A 15,612-nucleotide genomic window follows, 5' to 3' on the forward strand; every position below is an offset into this window, starting at 1 on the left:
CTAAACTGCCTCACCAAATCTGTCACAGCCAGAACAATGTGCTAACATTTAACACAATAGTTTTTAACCTAAAGATTGGGAAACATTTCTTTTAAAAAGTCCAAGAAGTCTGGGGTGAAGTCTTGAGGGACTGGGGACCAGCCATGGTCAGCCCACAGTGCTTTGGTTTCTGCAGGTGTGTCTTTGATCTAAGTGTCAATGTTTACAGGTTGATGTAATAAAGTAGGTTAAACTGCTTTATTCAAAACGCTGTCATCCTGTGGACCTCAATGATATGGCCGCTCCCAGCCAATCGGTGACAGGCCCGCAAAGATCAAAGAGGAGATGAGCCAACCATCTCTGCTCCAAATACCCATCCCGAGATGGAGCTTCTCTTTGGCCTATATATTTAGGAGCTTCATGACGTCCTGAGAAAACTACTTGTCTTTGTGGAGTTACAAGTAGAGGATTATCTGTGGTAGATAGGTCTTTTCAAGAAGACCTGGCGTTACAATTTTTCCGCCCTGGAGCTGTTGGACAGGATGGCCACGGGCGCCGGAGAGTGTCCAGGGAAGGTCGGTCAGCACCGGGTGGACCACCTACTCAGTGCGGTGGAGAGTGAGCTGCAGGCCGGCAGCGAGAAGGGAGACCCCACGGAGAAGGAATTGAGAGTGTCCCTGGATGAGAACGAGCTTTGGCAGAAATTTAAGGATCTTACAAATGAAATGATAGTGACAAAGAATGGCAGGTGAGCTTTAATGCAAACACACAGTGCGCAATATCAGGTAAAATACAACACTTTTATGTATAATATTAAATATGTTTGTCATTCCTTTAATCAAGGCGGATGTTCCCGGTGCTGAAAGTGAACGTGTCTGGTTTGGACCCGAACGCCATGTATTCTTTTTTGCTGGACTTCGTATCTGCGGACAATCACAGGTGGAAATACGTGAACGGGGAGTGGGTACCTGGGGGCAAACCTGAACCTCAAACTCCAAGCTGCGTGTACATTCACCCGGACTCTCCAAACTTCGGGGCACACTGGATGAAAGCCCCCGTCTCTTTCAGTAAAGTCAAACTCACCAATAAACTCAACGGAGGGGGCCAGGTAAGCAGAGGAGAGGAGGTTCGATATTACTATTTTTGTTTTTTCTTTAGATAAAAACAGATCACTCTCTTCCACGTGCTTTTCTAAATTAAAGTATTTAATTTATAGAATGAAATTCATGTGAAAATTTTGATTATAACTATGTATTGTCATCTGTTATTGTTCAGATAATGCTAAATTCCTTACACAAGTACGAGCCACGCATCCACATAGTGCGGGTTGGAGGCCCGAGGAGGATGATCACTAGCCACTCTTTCCCGGAGACACAGTTCATCGCAGTAACAGCATATCAAAACGAAGAGGTTGGCATTTTTAAAAATAAATATTTGATTAAATACTAATATTGAAAAAAAAAAAAAAAACAAAAACCAACGCGCGTAAATGCGCGTATTTTACGCGCATTTACGCACAGCATTTAGTTTTTCTTTTGTGATTCTTATCGGTGGAAAACCAAAATTTTAACATTTCTTCTCTTTTAATGTTTGGATTTTAGATAACTGCTCTGAAAATAAAGCACAACCCCTTTGCCAAGGCCTTCCTAGATGCAAAGGAGAGGTAAGAATCCACATTGTTGACACATTTTTTAAATTTTATTTGTGTTTATTTGTGTAAAAGTTATGCCAAGTATTGTCAATCCTTTTTTTTCAGGAGTGATCACAAAGATATAAGAGAAGATGCCAATGAAAACCAGCAGTCATCTTACTCTCAGTGTAAGCACTGCACTATTTTTTTTCATGTATCCTTCTGATTTCATGTCACACTTTGTCAGCTATATGGTGCTCATATAATTTCATTATGTCTCTTCTCATCCGTGGGACCAGTAGGTGGTTGGTTTATTCCAGGCTCAAGCTCTCTCTGCCCTCCCGCCAGTCCTCACAGCCAATTTGGGAGTCCCATCTCCCTCTCACCGTCTCATGGCTGTGAGCGTTACTCCACCTTGAGGAACCACCGCTCTGCCCCCTACACCAGTCCTTACACCCATCGGACCAATTCTCCCAGTGAGTGTTCCTCTCCACCCTTTACTGTCACACATCCAGGAATTACACCACTTCCTCCTCGGCTATTAACAAGAAACTCAAACAAATGTTGCTGAGCTTGGAATGTTTTGCATTCCTCTGGCTTTTGTGTGAGTGGAGCCACAGAGCTGTAAATGGTTGGGCTTCAGACGGGGAATGTATGGAGGGAATATTCACACCTTTAACTGTCACATGATATCACAGGGACAGGGAGTCTTGAATCAAACTGAGAGGGCAACATGTTTAGTGATAACATGATTTCTTACAAATTAATTTAAAACCACCAGTCCCCTGTTCACCTACTGAACCCCAGTGCTTCTCTTTGTGTTGTAGTCGGTTACACCGATAACTCCTCAGCCTGTCTGTCGATGCTCTCAAGCCACGATAACTGGTCCAGTCTACAGATGCCAACACACTCCAGCATGATGCCCATGGCCCACAATTCCACCTCTGGCACCAACTCTAGGTTTGTGTAGTTCCTCTTCATTTATATTGCACCAACTGAACACATCACAATACAACTCACAAACACAAAGAAGATGTAGACAGAGAGAAGAACTAAATCGCAAAACACAGATCAGGAACAAGGGAACTGTAAAAAGTTGCAGGTAGACACTCAAGTATCACAGGTGCAAATTAAACATACAACTAGTAAGATAATCATACACACAGTAAACTCAATAATTAGAGTGAGAAAAAGAAAACAAAATATGAAAGTAATCTTTGAATCTTTGAACTATATTGGTCAAGTCATTTTATGCATTTTTCATTTTAAAGGAACGTTGAAAAAGATTGCTTGAAAATGAAGGCTATTCAGTAGCTACATCTTTTAGTACTCTGCTTGTGTCAAAATAGTTTTGCCATAAGTAAAAAAGTAGAGTATCATTAGTTGACTTTGGAAAACAAAACCATAAAGACAGACTGAGGTGGTCACAACATGTCAAAGTCTTCTGACAAGTTTAAAACAGATCAAAAGGTGTTACATCATCTTTTTTCTGCTCTGACCTCCTCCATGAGGCAAAGAAAATCTTAACTCTTTCTCTACAGAGGACCATAATAATTTTTTTGCTGTCAATTTCAAGATTCTTAATAGAGCACAAATCAACGTATTGACTGAAATGTGTATTGCTTTGAAATTCTTCACCTTTATGTATATGTTGTAACTTAAATTTGGCTTTCCATTTTGTCTTTATGACTGCACTTTATGAGATCAGTGTCTTAAAACTATCTATCTAATGTACTACACTCATTCTTCTCACAAAAAAAAAACATTTTTGAACACATTCATGAACTTCTGTGCACATATCACTTCTAAAACTTGCTAAGAAGAGCTGAGTAAGAAATTTTCTCTCCATGTCTCTGTACAGTCAGTACACCAGCCTGTGGTCTGTGAGTAACTCGCCCCTGACTCCCGTGTCCCAGAATGGGGGGATAAACAACAGCTTGAGCTCACAGTTCCTTCGAGGGTCGGGCAGCCAGTACACCAGCCTGTCTCACTCAGCCACAGTGCCCTCCTCTGGCTCTCCCATGTACGACAGCGGCACAGCAGCAGAAGTGCATGACACAGCTCAGTATGACACTTCTCCACATGGGCGACTACCTTCAGCCTGGACTCCTGTGACTCCTCCGTCCCTCTGATGGAGGTGTGTCTGCACGCGTGGAGAGAAGGAGGATGTGTGCAGGATGTTTGATCTGCTGTGACTTAAGGGAAGAATCAACCCAAAATGAAACAGGTTTTATTTGTTTCCAAGTAAGTTTTTACAGGCAAAAGACTGTTTTCAATTTTGTGGTACTTTAATTAATTAAGACAGATTTTTTTTCACATCTGAAATGGTACTAATGAGAAGCTACAGAGACTTCAAGCTCTTGAAGTAGCCCTTTTAAAATGTGGTTTTGTCTCAAGAAGTCACTCTCAGTTTCAAACCTCCCAAAACAACAAAATGAATACTTTACTTTTATTACTGGTTGACTTTTCCCTTTTGTTCAGCAAATGTTTTTGTTCAGCATAGCAGGGAAAACATATATTTTAATGTTTGTGAGCCCAAATCCATTTTAACCTGCTTATATTAAGCACAGCTCCATGATATTCACAACAGTAAGTTACAACAGTGTACAGATGAAAAATATTAAATGATGTAAATGAGAGTCTTTGAGGTTCACCATGTAAATACATAAATGATGCTTTTTGTACTGCAATGACCCTGTTTGAGATATTATGTTCCAGATTATTTTAAAAAATAAATGAAAAGATGGATTTAATGTCAATATTCTGCTATGCAGATGATAAACAACTTTCAATATCATTTAAAAAGAAACATTTTGAAGTTATCTACAAGACAATCAAAACTTGAATGTGCTTTACTTGCTGTTGTTCAGGGCTTTATGTTGCTGTTTAAGGGTCCATACACATGCTGTATCTTAAACCGCCTGGAAAATGCAAGATCAGGCGCTGGGTGCTACTCTTGTGCCTTTTATGCACCAGCTTTGAAGAGCATGGCGGCAGGTTGCATCTAAGGTTGCTGGGCAACCTTGATAAGCACTGTATTATAGCCTATTTACTGGAATATACGCTGTTTATAAGTGTGTAGGCCTGTCATCCATGGGACAGATGTAGCTCTAGCAGCCCTGCACGAAAAGGAATCGACTTTTCAGTCACATGATATTTCCGTCCTCATCACATGAGATGCGGTGTGTGCTGTTGTGTTTCAAAAGCTGAACGCAGTTTATAGGTGCTCGGGAACACGTGCATGCCATGGCAGCATTGCGCTGGCATTTGCGCATGCCTGCTGCATGTCTACATTGAAAACGATGAATTTGAGGGCACAAAAAATGTGGCACGTGTACAGCCCTTAAAATTCATCCATAATGAGAAATTACCCTGAAGTATCACTCATGATTTAAAAGTGCTGTATGGTGGTGTCGGTGGCTTAGTGGGTAGAGCAGGCGCTCCGTGTACAAGGCTGTTTCCAGAGCAGCCCGGGTTCGAATCCAGTCTGTGTCCCTTTGCTGCATGTCATTTACTGCTAAATAGGACACAGCCTGATTTCTGGCCCAATTATTTCATCCTTATATAGAGTATCTGGCTGTGGATGAACTGTCCTCCAGTGGGCATTTACAGTATGAAATCTACACGGGTGGTTCACAAAGTCAGGTCCTGGGACATCCAGGGTTGTTTTAAATTAATAGAGGTCCTCAGCAACATAAGGGACAGTTTGATTTGAGTGTTTTTGGTTCCTTGGGAGGTAAAATTGTGTCAGTGGTCTAATTCCAGTCTGCTGAAGAACAATTAATCAAATAAAGCATAATTAGAAAATGCACCATAAACTGAACTTGATTTTTTTCCAAAAACAACACACATCATAATATTTCCAACATGAAACATAAACAAGGAAACATTTTTTGGGTTGTTCAGTGTTTTTATTTGTCATTTTACTATTGGTTATTACAGTTTGGTTTTTAAATAGTGGCGGTGCCTTCAACGTTGAGCTCATCCTCCTGCTCTCTTTCTGACAGTAGAGGAGTGGAGAAGCAGTATTTTTCACACATGGGTGAGGAATTACATCTGTGTACATCTGAAGGAGAGGGTTTGACTGCTGGGACTGTATAGACTGTGTGTGAATGTCGGGGTGAGAAACCCCAGAGATCAACACTCAGCTTTAGCCCTCGCACTCTCTTTCCATTCACATCTCCCTGACACAAGGGCAGTCGGCTCCTGAAGGGTATTGGTGACACATGATCATCTCCTGTGTGATCTCGAGAGTGTTGTGAAAGTGCATTTACTCCAAAAGGGACCAACTTGTGTCATACTTTAACATACCCTTGATTAAACACTTTTGACAGGAGGACACCCTGTACCTGCGTAGTTCCAGTGGTCCAGTAAAGCTAAATCGCACTGTATCACATATTCAAATCAAGTTAACATTTCAATGGCTGTACTATTGATGCCATATGAGATACTGGTGATAGTTTTTGCATTCCTGTAATTGTGTTCAAGGTTCACTTTTCAAATACATTGCATGGGACTATCACATGTGGATAGTCATGGATGAATAGGATTAACAGTGGTTTAATTTGCAAAACAATTGACAACTTATTAAAATGACAGAACTTCGCTCTATTCTATCCTCCTGTAAGTATGCACAGAGCCTTTTAGCACCATCCAGCCACAGTGCGAGCCCAGACATGCATTTTGTTAATTAGGTGAGAAAATGTATTAAGTCTTGTTAGTACTGGCATGACATGAAAATGACCTCGGGACATACTATAGTGTGTTTTTCATATTTGACCTGCGTTACTGCAGTGAAGCTTTTTACACATATTTTAAGATTTTCTACATAAGAATGAATATTTTTTTGCTTTTACTAAACTTATACTAACTAGTGATCAGCAACATATCCTAACTCAAAAATTTCTCCACCCTGCTACTGTATCTTTAGCTATGAGGGTGGACTGCCCATTTTGTGATGCTTTTCTAAGCAGAGTAACTACAGATCTCACTTGGTTGGATTGTAACTGCATCGTTGAGTAAACTACCCAAAACTCACCTCTTTTGAATTCTGCAATATTAAATAAGAAGCTTCTATAATTTTGGCCTCAGAGGTTATCCCAAGCTTGTTGTCACAGCAGAAAAGAATCATCAGTCATCAGTTGAGTCTACGGTTCCTGCTTCCTTCAGAATTATTGGCAACCCTAAACAACCATGTTGCTATATTGCTATAAGCTTAACTAGTGCTAAACTACACCTAAACATAGCTGTATTTGTAACAAACTTAAAGGGACCGTTAACCCCAAAATAAAAAACACATATTTTTCCTCTTACCTGTAGCACTATTTATCAGTCTAGATTGTTTTGGTGTCAGTTGCCAAGTGTTGGAGATTCCGGCCGTAGAGATGTCTGCCTTCTCTCCAATATAATGGAACTAGATGGCACTCAGCTTGTGGTGCTCAAAGCACCAAAAAATACATTTGAAAAACTCAGACAGACCTTGTTGTGAGCAGACTCTTGTAGGAACTATTTTAATTCTACCAAACTACACCCACCAACTGTATAACCACACAGAAGGAAGCGTGCATCTACTCATGGACAAGAGACTCGTGTTTGTGACAGTATGAAATGTAAAGATTAATGGCGTCCTCCTTGGCTGAGATGTAACATCAGCTAGCTCAGTGGTGCTAGATGAGCTAGCAGTAGATGCACACTTCCTTCAGCACAGTGAAACAGTTGGTGAGTGTAGTTCGGTAGAAAGAAAATAGTTTCTACATGAAACTGCTCACAACAAGGTCTGTGGATTATCTTGAGCAACAGGGTCATGATTTCTGGAAAGAGACATTGCTGCTGAGTTTCTCAAACGTATTTTTTTGGCACTTTGAGCACCACAAGCCAAGTGCCATCTAGTTCCATTACATTCCAGAGAAGACACACATCTCTATTGCCAATTTCTCCAACACTCTGCAACTCTCACCAAAACAATCTAGACTAATTAACAGCACTACAGGCAAGAGGGAAAATATGTGTTTTTTATTATGGGGTGAACTGTCCTTTTAAATGGGGGCTGTACAAAGCTTCGGACAAAGTGCTGCAATAGAAGGTTCACTTCAAGGCAAGATAGTTTCAGACCAGTTTCCCATCTTTGCAGTAATTGCTCCACCCATAAGTCCTCTGGTTCACAAACATCATCTCTAAAGATATTTACAGTAAACTGGATGAAATGCACAAAAAAAATTCACATACATTGTGGACAGCTTCTAATTTGCTGTTAAGTGCTGCCTCCACAGACAATACACACTGCCACAGGAAGCAAAATATATCCATGTGCTGTTCTCTAGTGCTGCTGATGGACCTTACATGACTTCAGATGGTGATGATCAGGTTCACTATGTTCATAGAGAAGTGAATAACTCAGGTTTCAGGTGATCCTGCTCCAAACTGTTGGCAGCACATTATGATATGAAGTCTTCTTCCTGTTTGTAGACTCAGTGATGAAGCCCACCAGGATGCTGTCATACTGATATTAAAACAGCTTCATCAACAGGTAGAAATGGGTGTGGGTTTTTTTTCTTCTAAAAATAGGTCCTTGACTGCATGACAGGAAGTCATATAACCCAAAGAATCAGATGTCAGATGTTGGCTGTATGCTTGGATTCACACACATTAAGTTAGCGTCTTGTAAAGAAGTGCATGTATTTCATCAGACCTTCCTGATGTTCTGCCACTGAACAGGCTGTGGATGAACTTTTCAGTAGATTGCGAAATAACATGCATGTTGGCTCCAAATGTCGCCCTCAAGCTCAGGGCAGCATTCCAAGCCCAGTTTGGTGACCCAGCTGGTCATAAAGCACAGAACAAGCATTGTCCTACAAAATGTCAGTGTATATGTAAGAATTTATTCACCATTTATGCAAAGGGAGATTTTTTGTGTGAAAATATGACCTTTTGTCTCAACTTTTGTATTCTTTTAGTTCGCATCTGAACATTATAAATCTGCATATAGGTGATTTGTAGGTGAGCAGCAGAACACGCTTGCTTACAGAGGAAACTCAACATGAATATGTGGAGATATGGTATTTGAATATGATTCAAAGCGCAGAGCAGCTGAACTGAGAAAGTGTAAAGAAAGGCATCACGGCTGAAGTGAAGCGAGGCTGGTCAACAGGCACAAGAGCCCATTCAGCCCAGAAGATCAAGGTCAGTGTATAAGGACATCATGACATCCTCCCCCTTGTACAAGCAGCAACCACAGACTGGCAGGAAGGAACAGACATCTAATCCGCTCAGTCGAATACACAACTGACTGCTTTGCTGATGCCTCTGAGCATCTCACTGTCACGCCCCTGGATGAAATGGTCTCTGTCCGGTTAATGTGTCACCATGGGCGCATACTATTGTGTGCGGCAGGGCAGATTGTGTACAAACTGAGTATAAATATATATCAATGGAACACTGATAAGATCACACCATAAACTAGGGACTACTTTCTTAATTTTTGTACAGATTCATGTACACAAACACCATTTATTTTGGTGTTTTATACATAAATATAAGTAGTTTCTTTACAGGTGTGTGTCCAGCTGCAGAAGGAGAATTGAAGGAAAAAGTATCATCATCATATTGTGTACTGATATATGATCATTTTTGTGGTTTGCTCTAAAAGCCAATTATATATCCCTTTCTTGTTTGAAGGAATAAATAATATGTAAAGCAAGAAAAGATAATGGGGCATCTATCAAAAAAAATCTAAAAAGCCATGAAGGCAGGGTATTTCTCTAAGCCTAATAATCCCATTATGATCCCAATGAAAAAAAAGCTCTCTGTCAAAGCAGGGAGCATTGACGCAAGCATGTCTTGACGTCAGTAGCTGCAGTGAATGAGGGATGGGAGGGGGGAGAGCCAGAGAGAGAGAGAGAGGTAGAGAGGCGTGTTTGCCTTCAGAAAATACCACGAAATACCAGCGTCATTGGCATGAATGCAACTGTAGCTCTTTTGCAAGAAACCCGCCGCGGATGTGCGCATATAGACGCACAGAAAAACGCACCCAGCTTTTTTAATTTTAAAACTATTTGCCCCGTCATCCAAGTGACACATTCTGGAGAAACAGTATAGGTGCTGCACTGGAAATCTAAACCAGATGTAGTAAATGGAATATGATCCCCTGACCCAGGAGCGTTCATAAATAAATCAGCATATGAGAGAATGAAGAGAGGAGGAGAAGGAGGAGGAGGAGGAGGAGGGTGGCTGTAGCTCAACTGGTGTCAGGCACCCATCTGTGACTCTCCTGAAAGGAAAATGAATGTGTGAAAGTCAGTGATAATAATCTGAGAAGGTCTGTGCAGTTTTATCCAAGTGGATATCTCTTGAATGTACGCACAGTCTCTTTGTTGCGTTGGTGAAAGAGGAGCGCAGATTTTTTTTATTCTCTGGCATTCAGAGCTGAGTCGACCGGAGGGGAAAACTACCATCAAGCAATTTGTAAAAGCCAGACCGGTGGCGTCATTGTCTCCTCTATAGTACGCGCAACACCACGACTCTCCTGCTGCATTTATTCACAGCTAATTCTCAAGTTGCTCTGTGGCTTCCTGCACACTGAAGTCAAAGTAAACCTCTTCGTCCAAGACTGGTGATCATAACACAATGCGTGTTTGGTCGGTTTATGTTACTCTGGCACATGGATTAGGAGGTTTTGCGCAAGAAGCGTCACAGACAAATAGAGCGTTTTCTACTCGTCGTTGGACTGATGGTGTTGTAAAAGAGAAGGTATCGTACCGCGCGGTCCCCCCACAATACTTCTGTAGTACAGTGTCTCCAATTTTACACTGGGGAGAATTCCTCTCCTCCTTCCTTACAGATGTTGCCGGAGAGCATTTTCTACCCGCAACTTAGTGCGCAGCTCAGATGTTGCCAAAGGGATACGCGCTCTGGCGTACTTTAGCGGGCAGACCACGTCCAGATAATCTCCGTTTACATTGGCCTATACTCTTCAAGATACCCAAGAGTTCCCGTTGTGTCGGCTGTGCGTCACCCATGCCTGATTAGACATGTAGTCTGACGTCGCCGAGCACAATTCAAGCAAAACACCCCATGCAACGTTGGAAATCTAAATTGGATATTTAAAAAAATATATATACGGAGTGACGAAAACCACCACTTTAAGACGCGGATCAACAAGTTGCCTCCAGTGCGTAACTTCCATCAAACATAATCCGCGACGCACGTGATCGACAAATCACTCCCTCTGCAAATATTTCTCATTTGTCAAGAGAAATAAGCTCCAGGCTGTCCGCGGAGACACATCTCGTCCGATTATACGGCGGGAATCAGGAGCTGACCGGCTCCATGCCTCGCTGCGTCTCCAGATGCCCGGCTGGCCACCACATGGTAACTTTGCGCACACAGCACGCTGGGAAGAGGACATACAGAGAAGGGATCTGAATGAATGAGACTGAGATTTATTCGCATTTCTCTTCTCGCCTCCCTCAGACTGTTGTATGTGTTGTATACCCTGCCGGTTGAAGGTGTCTCACGTTATCAGCAGATATCGATTCGGCGGTGGATAGATCCATCTCTCGAATAGGGAGCAGCAAATGTCGAAGAAACGGAAAAGTCCTGACGACCAGGACTTTGAGGAATCTCCGCCTGCAGAGTGCAGCGACCAAGGTAGGAGTCATGGTCAGATATGACAGTGTGAAAGTTGAACTGCTGCCAGAGTGCAGGAGACATGTGATACCTTCAGGGACTGTGATGAATTCCTTTATCTTCTGACATTTCTTCAGAGCATTTCTGGGTAAGAGCTGCAGGTTTATGCACCAGGACTTGGTCATACCCTCAGGATGCAAAGTCACTACAGCTGCTGTATTAAAGGAATGCTTCACCTCCCAAATGATCATTTGTATATCAGTTACTCACCCTGTGTTATGTTGAGTTTGTGAAGATGACTTTGTTTTTCTCACATCCCTCCACGGGGAACAAATAATCCAAAAACAGAGAAAATTCTTGATTAACTGAAGTAATAGGGGACCACGTTTGACAATAGTAAACTATATCAAAAATATCTGTTAACAAACAACTCTTGCAGTATAATCCAAGTCTTATTTATCCAGTTGTATGCTCAGGACTTTCCAAATACATGCATTTTCACTAAAACCTCACTATTTAAAAACTTATGCATAAACAGTCTCACGCATGACAAGTAGCGCACTTGCACTGTTCAATGCAGAAGTGGTTTAAATAGTAAGGTTTTATCAAAAATGCATGTGTTCTGGAGGTACTGAGCCTACAACTTGATAGATGAGACATGGATTATACTGCATGAGTTGTGTGAGAGTTTGTAAACAAATGTTTTGAAATAGTTTTGCTTTTGTAAATGCTTGCCTGATGTCAGACAGAGCCCATCTTCAGTCTGACAATGCGTCCACTCTAACCAATTACTGTGGGTCAGAAGGATTCAATTTTCCCTAACCAGTCACTAGAGACCAACATATCGCCTAAATCTAACACCATTTTGAAGCCACATTAATGCATAGCTATGCCAACATCCCCATTTTGCCAGGTTTTTAGGAGTGGAGTGAAGTAAAACAAACAATGATGCTGGGCAATATTGAGAAGACTTTTTGATTTAGAACAGCTTCGATAGCAGCGTCTATCTTGTCTATAGTGCTCGCCGTTGTTGTTATAATTCCTCATTGGTTCCAACAGCTTGACAACAGCCTGACAACGGCCTTAGTGCCACCTGTGGCACGGATTGGCCATTTTTTATTTTAACTGAGAAAGTGCTGTTTCATGTCTCAATGCCAGACAAATCCATCAATTCAAACTTTGTGAAGCAGTCGGATTCACAGGTCTGGTCCCATGCAAGTTAAACGTGATTTTTGGATTCTTTGTTTTCCATGGAGGCTGGTGAGAATTTTCTTTATGAATTCAATATAACATGGAGTAACATATTAATGAACAAATGATCATTTGTGGGGTAAAGTATTTCTTTTACTCAGTAAATCCATACAGTATCAAACCTGTACAGTGAGATGACCATGTTGGCATGTAATCACATTGCCACTTAAATCAGTATTTTATCCCTAGAAAACAATCTCTTGTCCTTCAGATTGCTGCAGATTACTTTTTATAATCTCTCAGCAGTCCTCAGTGAAGTCACATTTGTGTGGCAGCAGGTTTGGTTGCAGAACAGACTTTTATTTTCAGCTATAGAAGGAAGTATAGGAAATGTGGCATCAGACTTGTAGAGGCTGAATGAGCTCAGCTTGGTTGGAAGTACGTCTGTCATCACTCAGGCAAAGGAGGACCTGTTGATTCCAAAACTGCATTAAACACATATGAAGTATAATGGTGGCTCGTCTACATTACTACATCCAGTCCAGCTGTAAAGGCAGGACTAATTTACTGATATGCATTGTGTGAGTTTAGAGAGATAATGACAGCCAAATCTGCCATCATGGTATCCCTGGTGTGCACCCAGGGGCCTGGCATGCTAATGGGCCTTTTTATGTGCACAGAGAAAATAAAAGTAAACTGTTTCAAATGCTGTGGATACAAATAGCAAGTCAGCAGCAGAGAGCAGCTACTCCATGTGCATTTCCATTCAAGAAAAGAAAACAACACAGTTTCTTTAAATCAAAGCAGAAGGATGATTGGCAATAATAAATTGCACATTATTAATAGTAACATTTTTTTATTCAGTGTGATAAATGGATGCTAAATAAACAACATTAAATATATGAATAAAAGACCCCCTACCCCACCTACGTAAGAGCAAGACACCCAGACTGAAAGTGATACAGAACTGTTTTCTGTCTCTTTGTAGTCATTTTTTGTCTCTTTGTGGTCATAGTGCATCTTTCCCTGGTTGTTTATTTGCATCTCTTGGTAGACATGCATTGCTTGAAATTCACTTTGTGTCTCTTTTTGGTCATTTGACAGACTTTCCAAAAAGAAATGTTAAAAGTCACTTCATACAGAGGCTCTATAGTCCAGGGGCATTGAGTCTGTACATGGTAGGCCTCCTCAGTAATCCATCCATGGTAAGCTACTAACAAGCCCACCCTCTAAAGAAGGATTCATACTCGTGCATCAGCTCTATGCATAGCCTATGCTGTAGCCTACGCTAATGTGAGCATTTATACTTGTGCAGTGGTCCGTCTGTGTTACTCTGCAGTTAGACCTCTGAGACACTTGTCATCAGTGGGGTTCCTGTGAAGTGCTGTAAAGTTTAGTTGATTCAAAACACTCCGAAAACACACATTAAACATTGCTTAATAGCAACACAAATTCATTATAACTCGCAGCATTCACAGACAATGCACTTGTCTTTTGTTGGACATTTTCCTCACAAATACAACATGCTAATGTTTTTAGCACAAGCCTATGGCATTTTACATTGTCTTAATTAGCCTAGCAGCTAGTGGACTTTTCCACCACTCATGTGATGCCAGGGACAACAGCAACATTTAACAAAGGTAACTTTATAAAATTTGGCTCCATTACAACTCACAAGGTTCACCGACAAAACAACTGTCTTATACTAAAAAATACAAAAAATAGACTCAGGCTACAGCGTGGGGTACAGCGTAGGCTCACAGCGATGCAGACCTACGTTGTAGGTACGTCATCGATTTGACGTAGAAGTATAAATCACACATAACTCTGGTAGGAGGGGGTTTAACCAGAGAGGGAACTCATGTCAGCCCTGGCTCCATTACTGATAGATTGATGTGGATCCTGCATATAGTAGAGGAGCATTATTTTACACTGCTACTTACTTACTTCCTGCTCTTTGCATCAGCTAAACTAAACAACAGACACAAAATGAGGCCACTACACACACTGTAACAAACTGTGTTGTCACAGGTCAGGCCCCTTTGGGATTAAACACCCGTGGGCATGTGGAAGTCTTAATCCAGTCATGGGGATGATCACAGTGACTTAGTATAAAATATGAATGTGGGCAAATTGTTAAGTGTTCATCAGATGGTAAACAAAAACCAGTGTAAGCAAAAATCATTCCTGCTCTTAGGGATGTTATTCTTTACTTTCCTAGTTGTGCATGTAATCTGTGACCTGTGTCATTGAAAAAAACATTGGTTCAGCTCATTCTTTAGTTTGAAATTCAAGCATTCCTCTTTTTCAAGAGGCAGCTTTTGAAATACCTCAATCGGCAGTGTGGCTGCTATTATGCTGGCAAACACATGACATGAGTTGTAAGTTCAAGGCCAAGAACAGCATCACCTTCAATCAGAGAGCCGTGCCTGCCTGCATGAAGTGCTGTAGCAATGGAAACAGCTTGCACGAGGACCAGACGTGTGTGTTGTTTCCCTTGTATCACATTAATTGGTGTGGATTTGGAAAATACTTATCCCTAATTAAGAATGTACACATTATGCCATCCCTGTTTTTTACCCTTCACCTCTTTCTAAAGGATAAATCACAATCATCTTACCTCTGAATCTTACTGAATTTACTGAAGGATCACTTCATTACAAAAAACCCAAACCTATTTTCTCATATATCTCTAGTAAAACCAAGGCATGTAGATAGTCAGGCAATTCTCATGCACTGTTCATACGTATACCTGCAAAAAGTAAGGCATCAGAATTCATATACAGTATAATCCACCTAATGGTGAGTCAGTAATTTGCATATAACCCACGTCATCATGAAAGCTGCAAACATGTGATGAATGTGCTGATTGGAGTCAAGAAGGAAGTAGTATGAAGAGCAAATATCGGTCTGGGGGGGGAGGGGTGTCTAGTGCGTCTAGTGTGTCTCGGGGACGACTAGTGTTTGTGTCCTGTGTGAAACCATGACAACTTTAAGATATTCTAAGGTAGTGTTCATCATCTCATTACATTTAGTGCCCAACCATGATTCTTTTCCTTAAGCTAACCTACGTAACCTTACTGTCCTAAACCTAACCTCCATAACTTTACTGTCCCACACATAACCTACTTTCCTTAACCCAACCTACGCAACCTTACTTTCTTAAACCTAACCTTCATAATCTTACT

At 41.2% G+C, this 15,612-nt stretch overlaps 2 protein-coding genes across 3 annotated transcripts in view; both read left to right on the forward strand.

Annotated features, from left to right (window-relative positions):
• Nucleotides 1-521: 521 nt before the first annotated feature.
• On the forward strand, nucleotides 522-4,321 carry tbxtb (T-box transcription factor Tb). Its single transcript, XM_049600350.1, has 8 exons — nucleotides 522-727; nucleotides 823-1,087; nucleotides 1,255-1,389; nucleotides 1,581-1,642; nucleotides 1,736-1,797; nucleotides 1,909-2,085; nucleotides 2,437-2,569; nucleotides 3,471-4,321. Exons 1-8 carry the CDS (start codon nucleotides 522-524, stop codon nucleotides 3,739-3,741), a joined length of 1,311 nt encoding a protein of 436 aa, XP_049456307.1. The 3' UTR covers nucleotides 3,742-4,321.
• A 5,661-nt stretch (nucleotides 4,322-9,982) lies between these two features.
• pde10a (phosphodiesterase 10A) overlaps nucleotides 9,983-15,612 on the forward strand; it is a 77,242-nt gene continuing 71,612 nt past the window's right edge. Inside the window, exon 1 of one of the 2 annotated variants that reach the window (XM_049600338.1) lies at nucleotides 9,983-11,254. In XM_049600338.1, the coding sequence (XP_049456295.1) occupies nucleotides 11,182-11,254 (73 nt within the window). In that variant the 5' untranslated portion in view covers nucleotides 9,983-11,181. The remainder of the gene's footprint in view (nucleotides 11,255-15,612) is intronic. The other variant, XM_049600339.1, reaches the window with a different exon arrangement.

Source organism: Epinephelus fuscoguttatus, linkage group LG16, assembly GCF_011397635.1.
Source record: "Epinephelus fuscoguttatus linkage group LG16, E.fuscoguttatus.final_Chr_v1".
In the NCBI taxonomy this organism is placed as follows: domain Eukaryota; kingdom Metazoa; phylum Chordata; class Actinopteri; order Perciformes; family Serranidae; genus Epinephelus; species Epinephelus fuscoguttatus.

Bases quoted from the DNA above. Each gene is read 5' to 3' on its own strand.
- tbxtb (XM_049600350.1), top strand. From the start codon at position 522: ATGGCCACGGGCGCCGGAGAGTGTCCAGGGAAGGTCGGTCAGCACCGG. The intron at 1,088-1,254 runs GTAAGCAGAGGA...GTTATTGTTCAG, and splicing joins AACTCAACGGAGGGGGCCAG to ATAATGCTAAATTCCTTACA. The intron at 1,390-1,580 runs GTTGGCATTTTT...TTTGGATTTTAG, and splicing joins CAGCATATCAAAACGAAGAG to ATAACTGCTCTGAAAATAAA.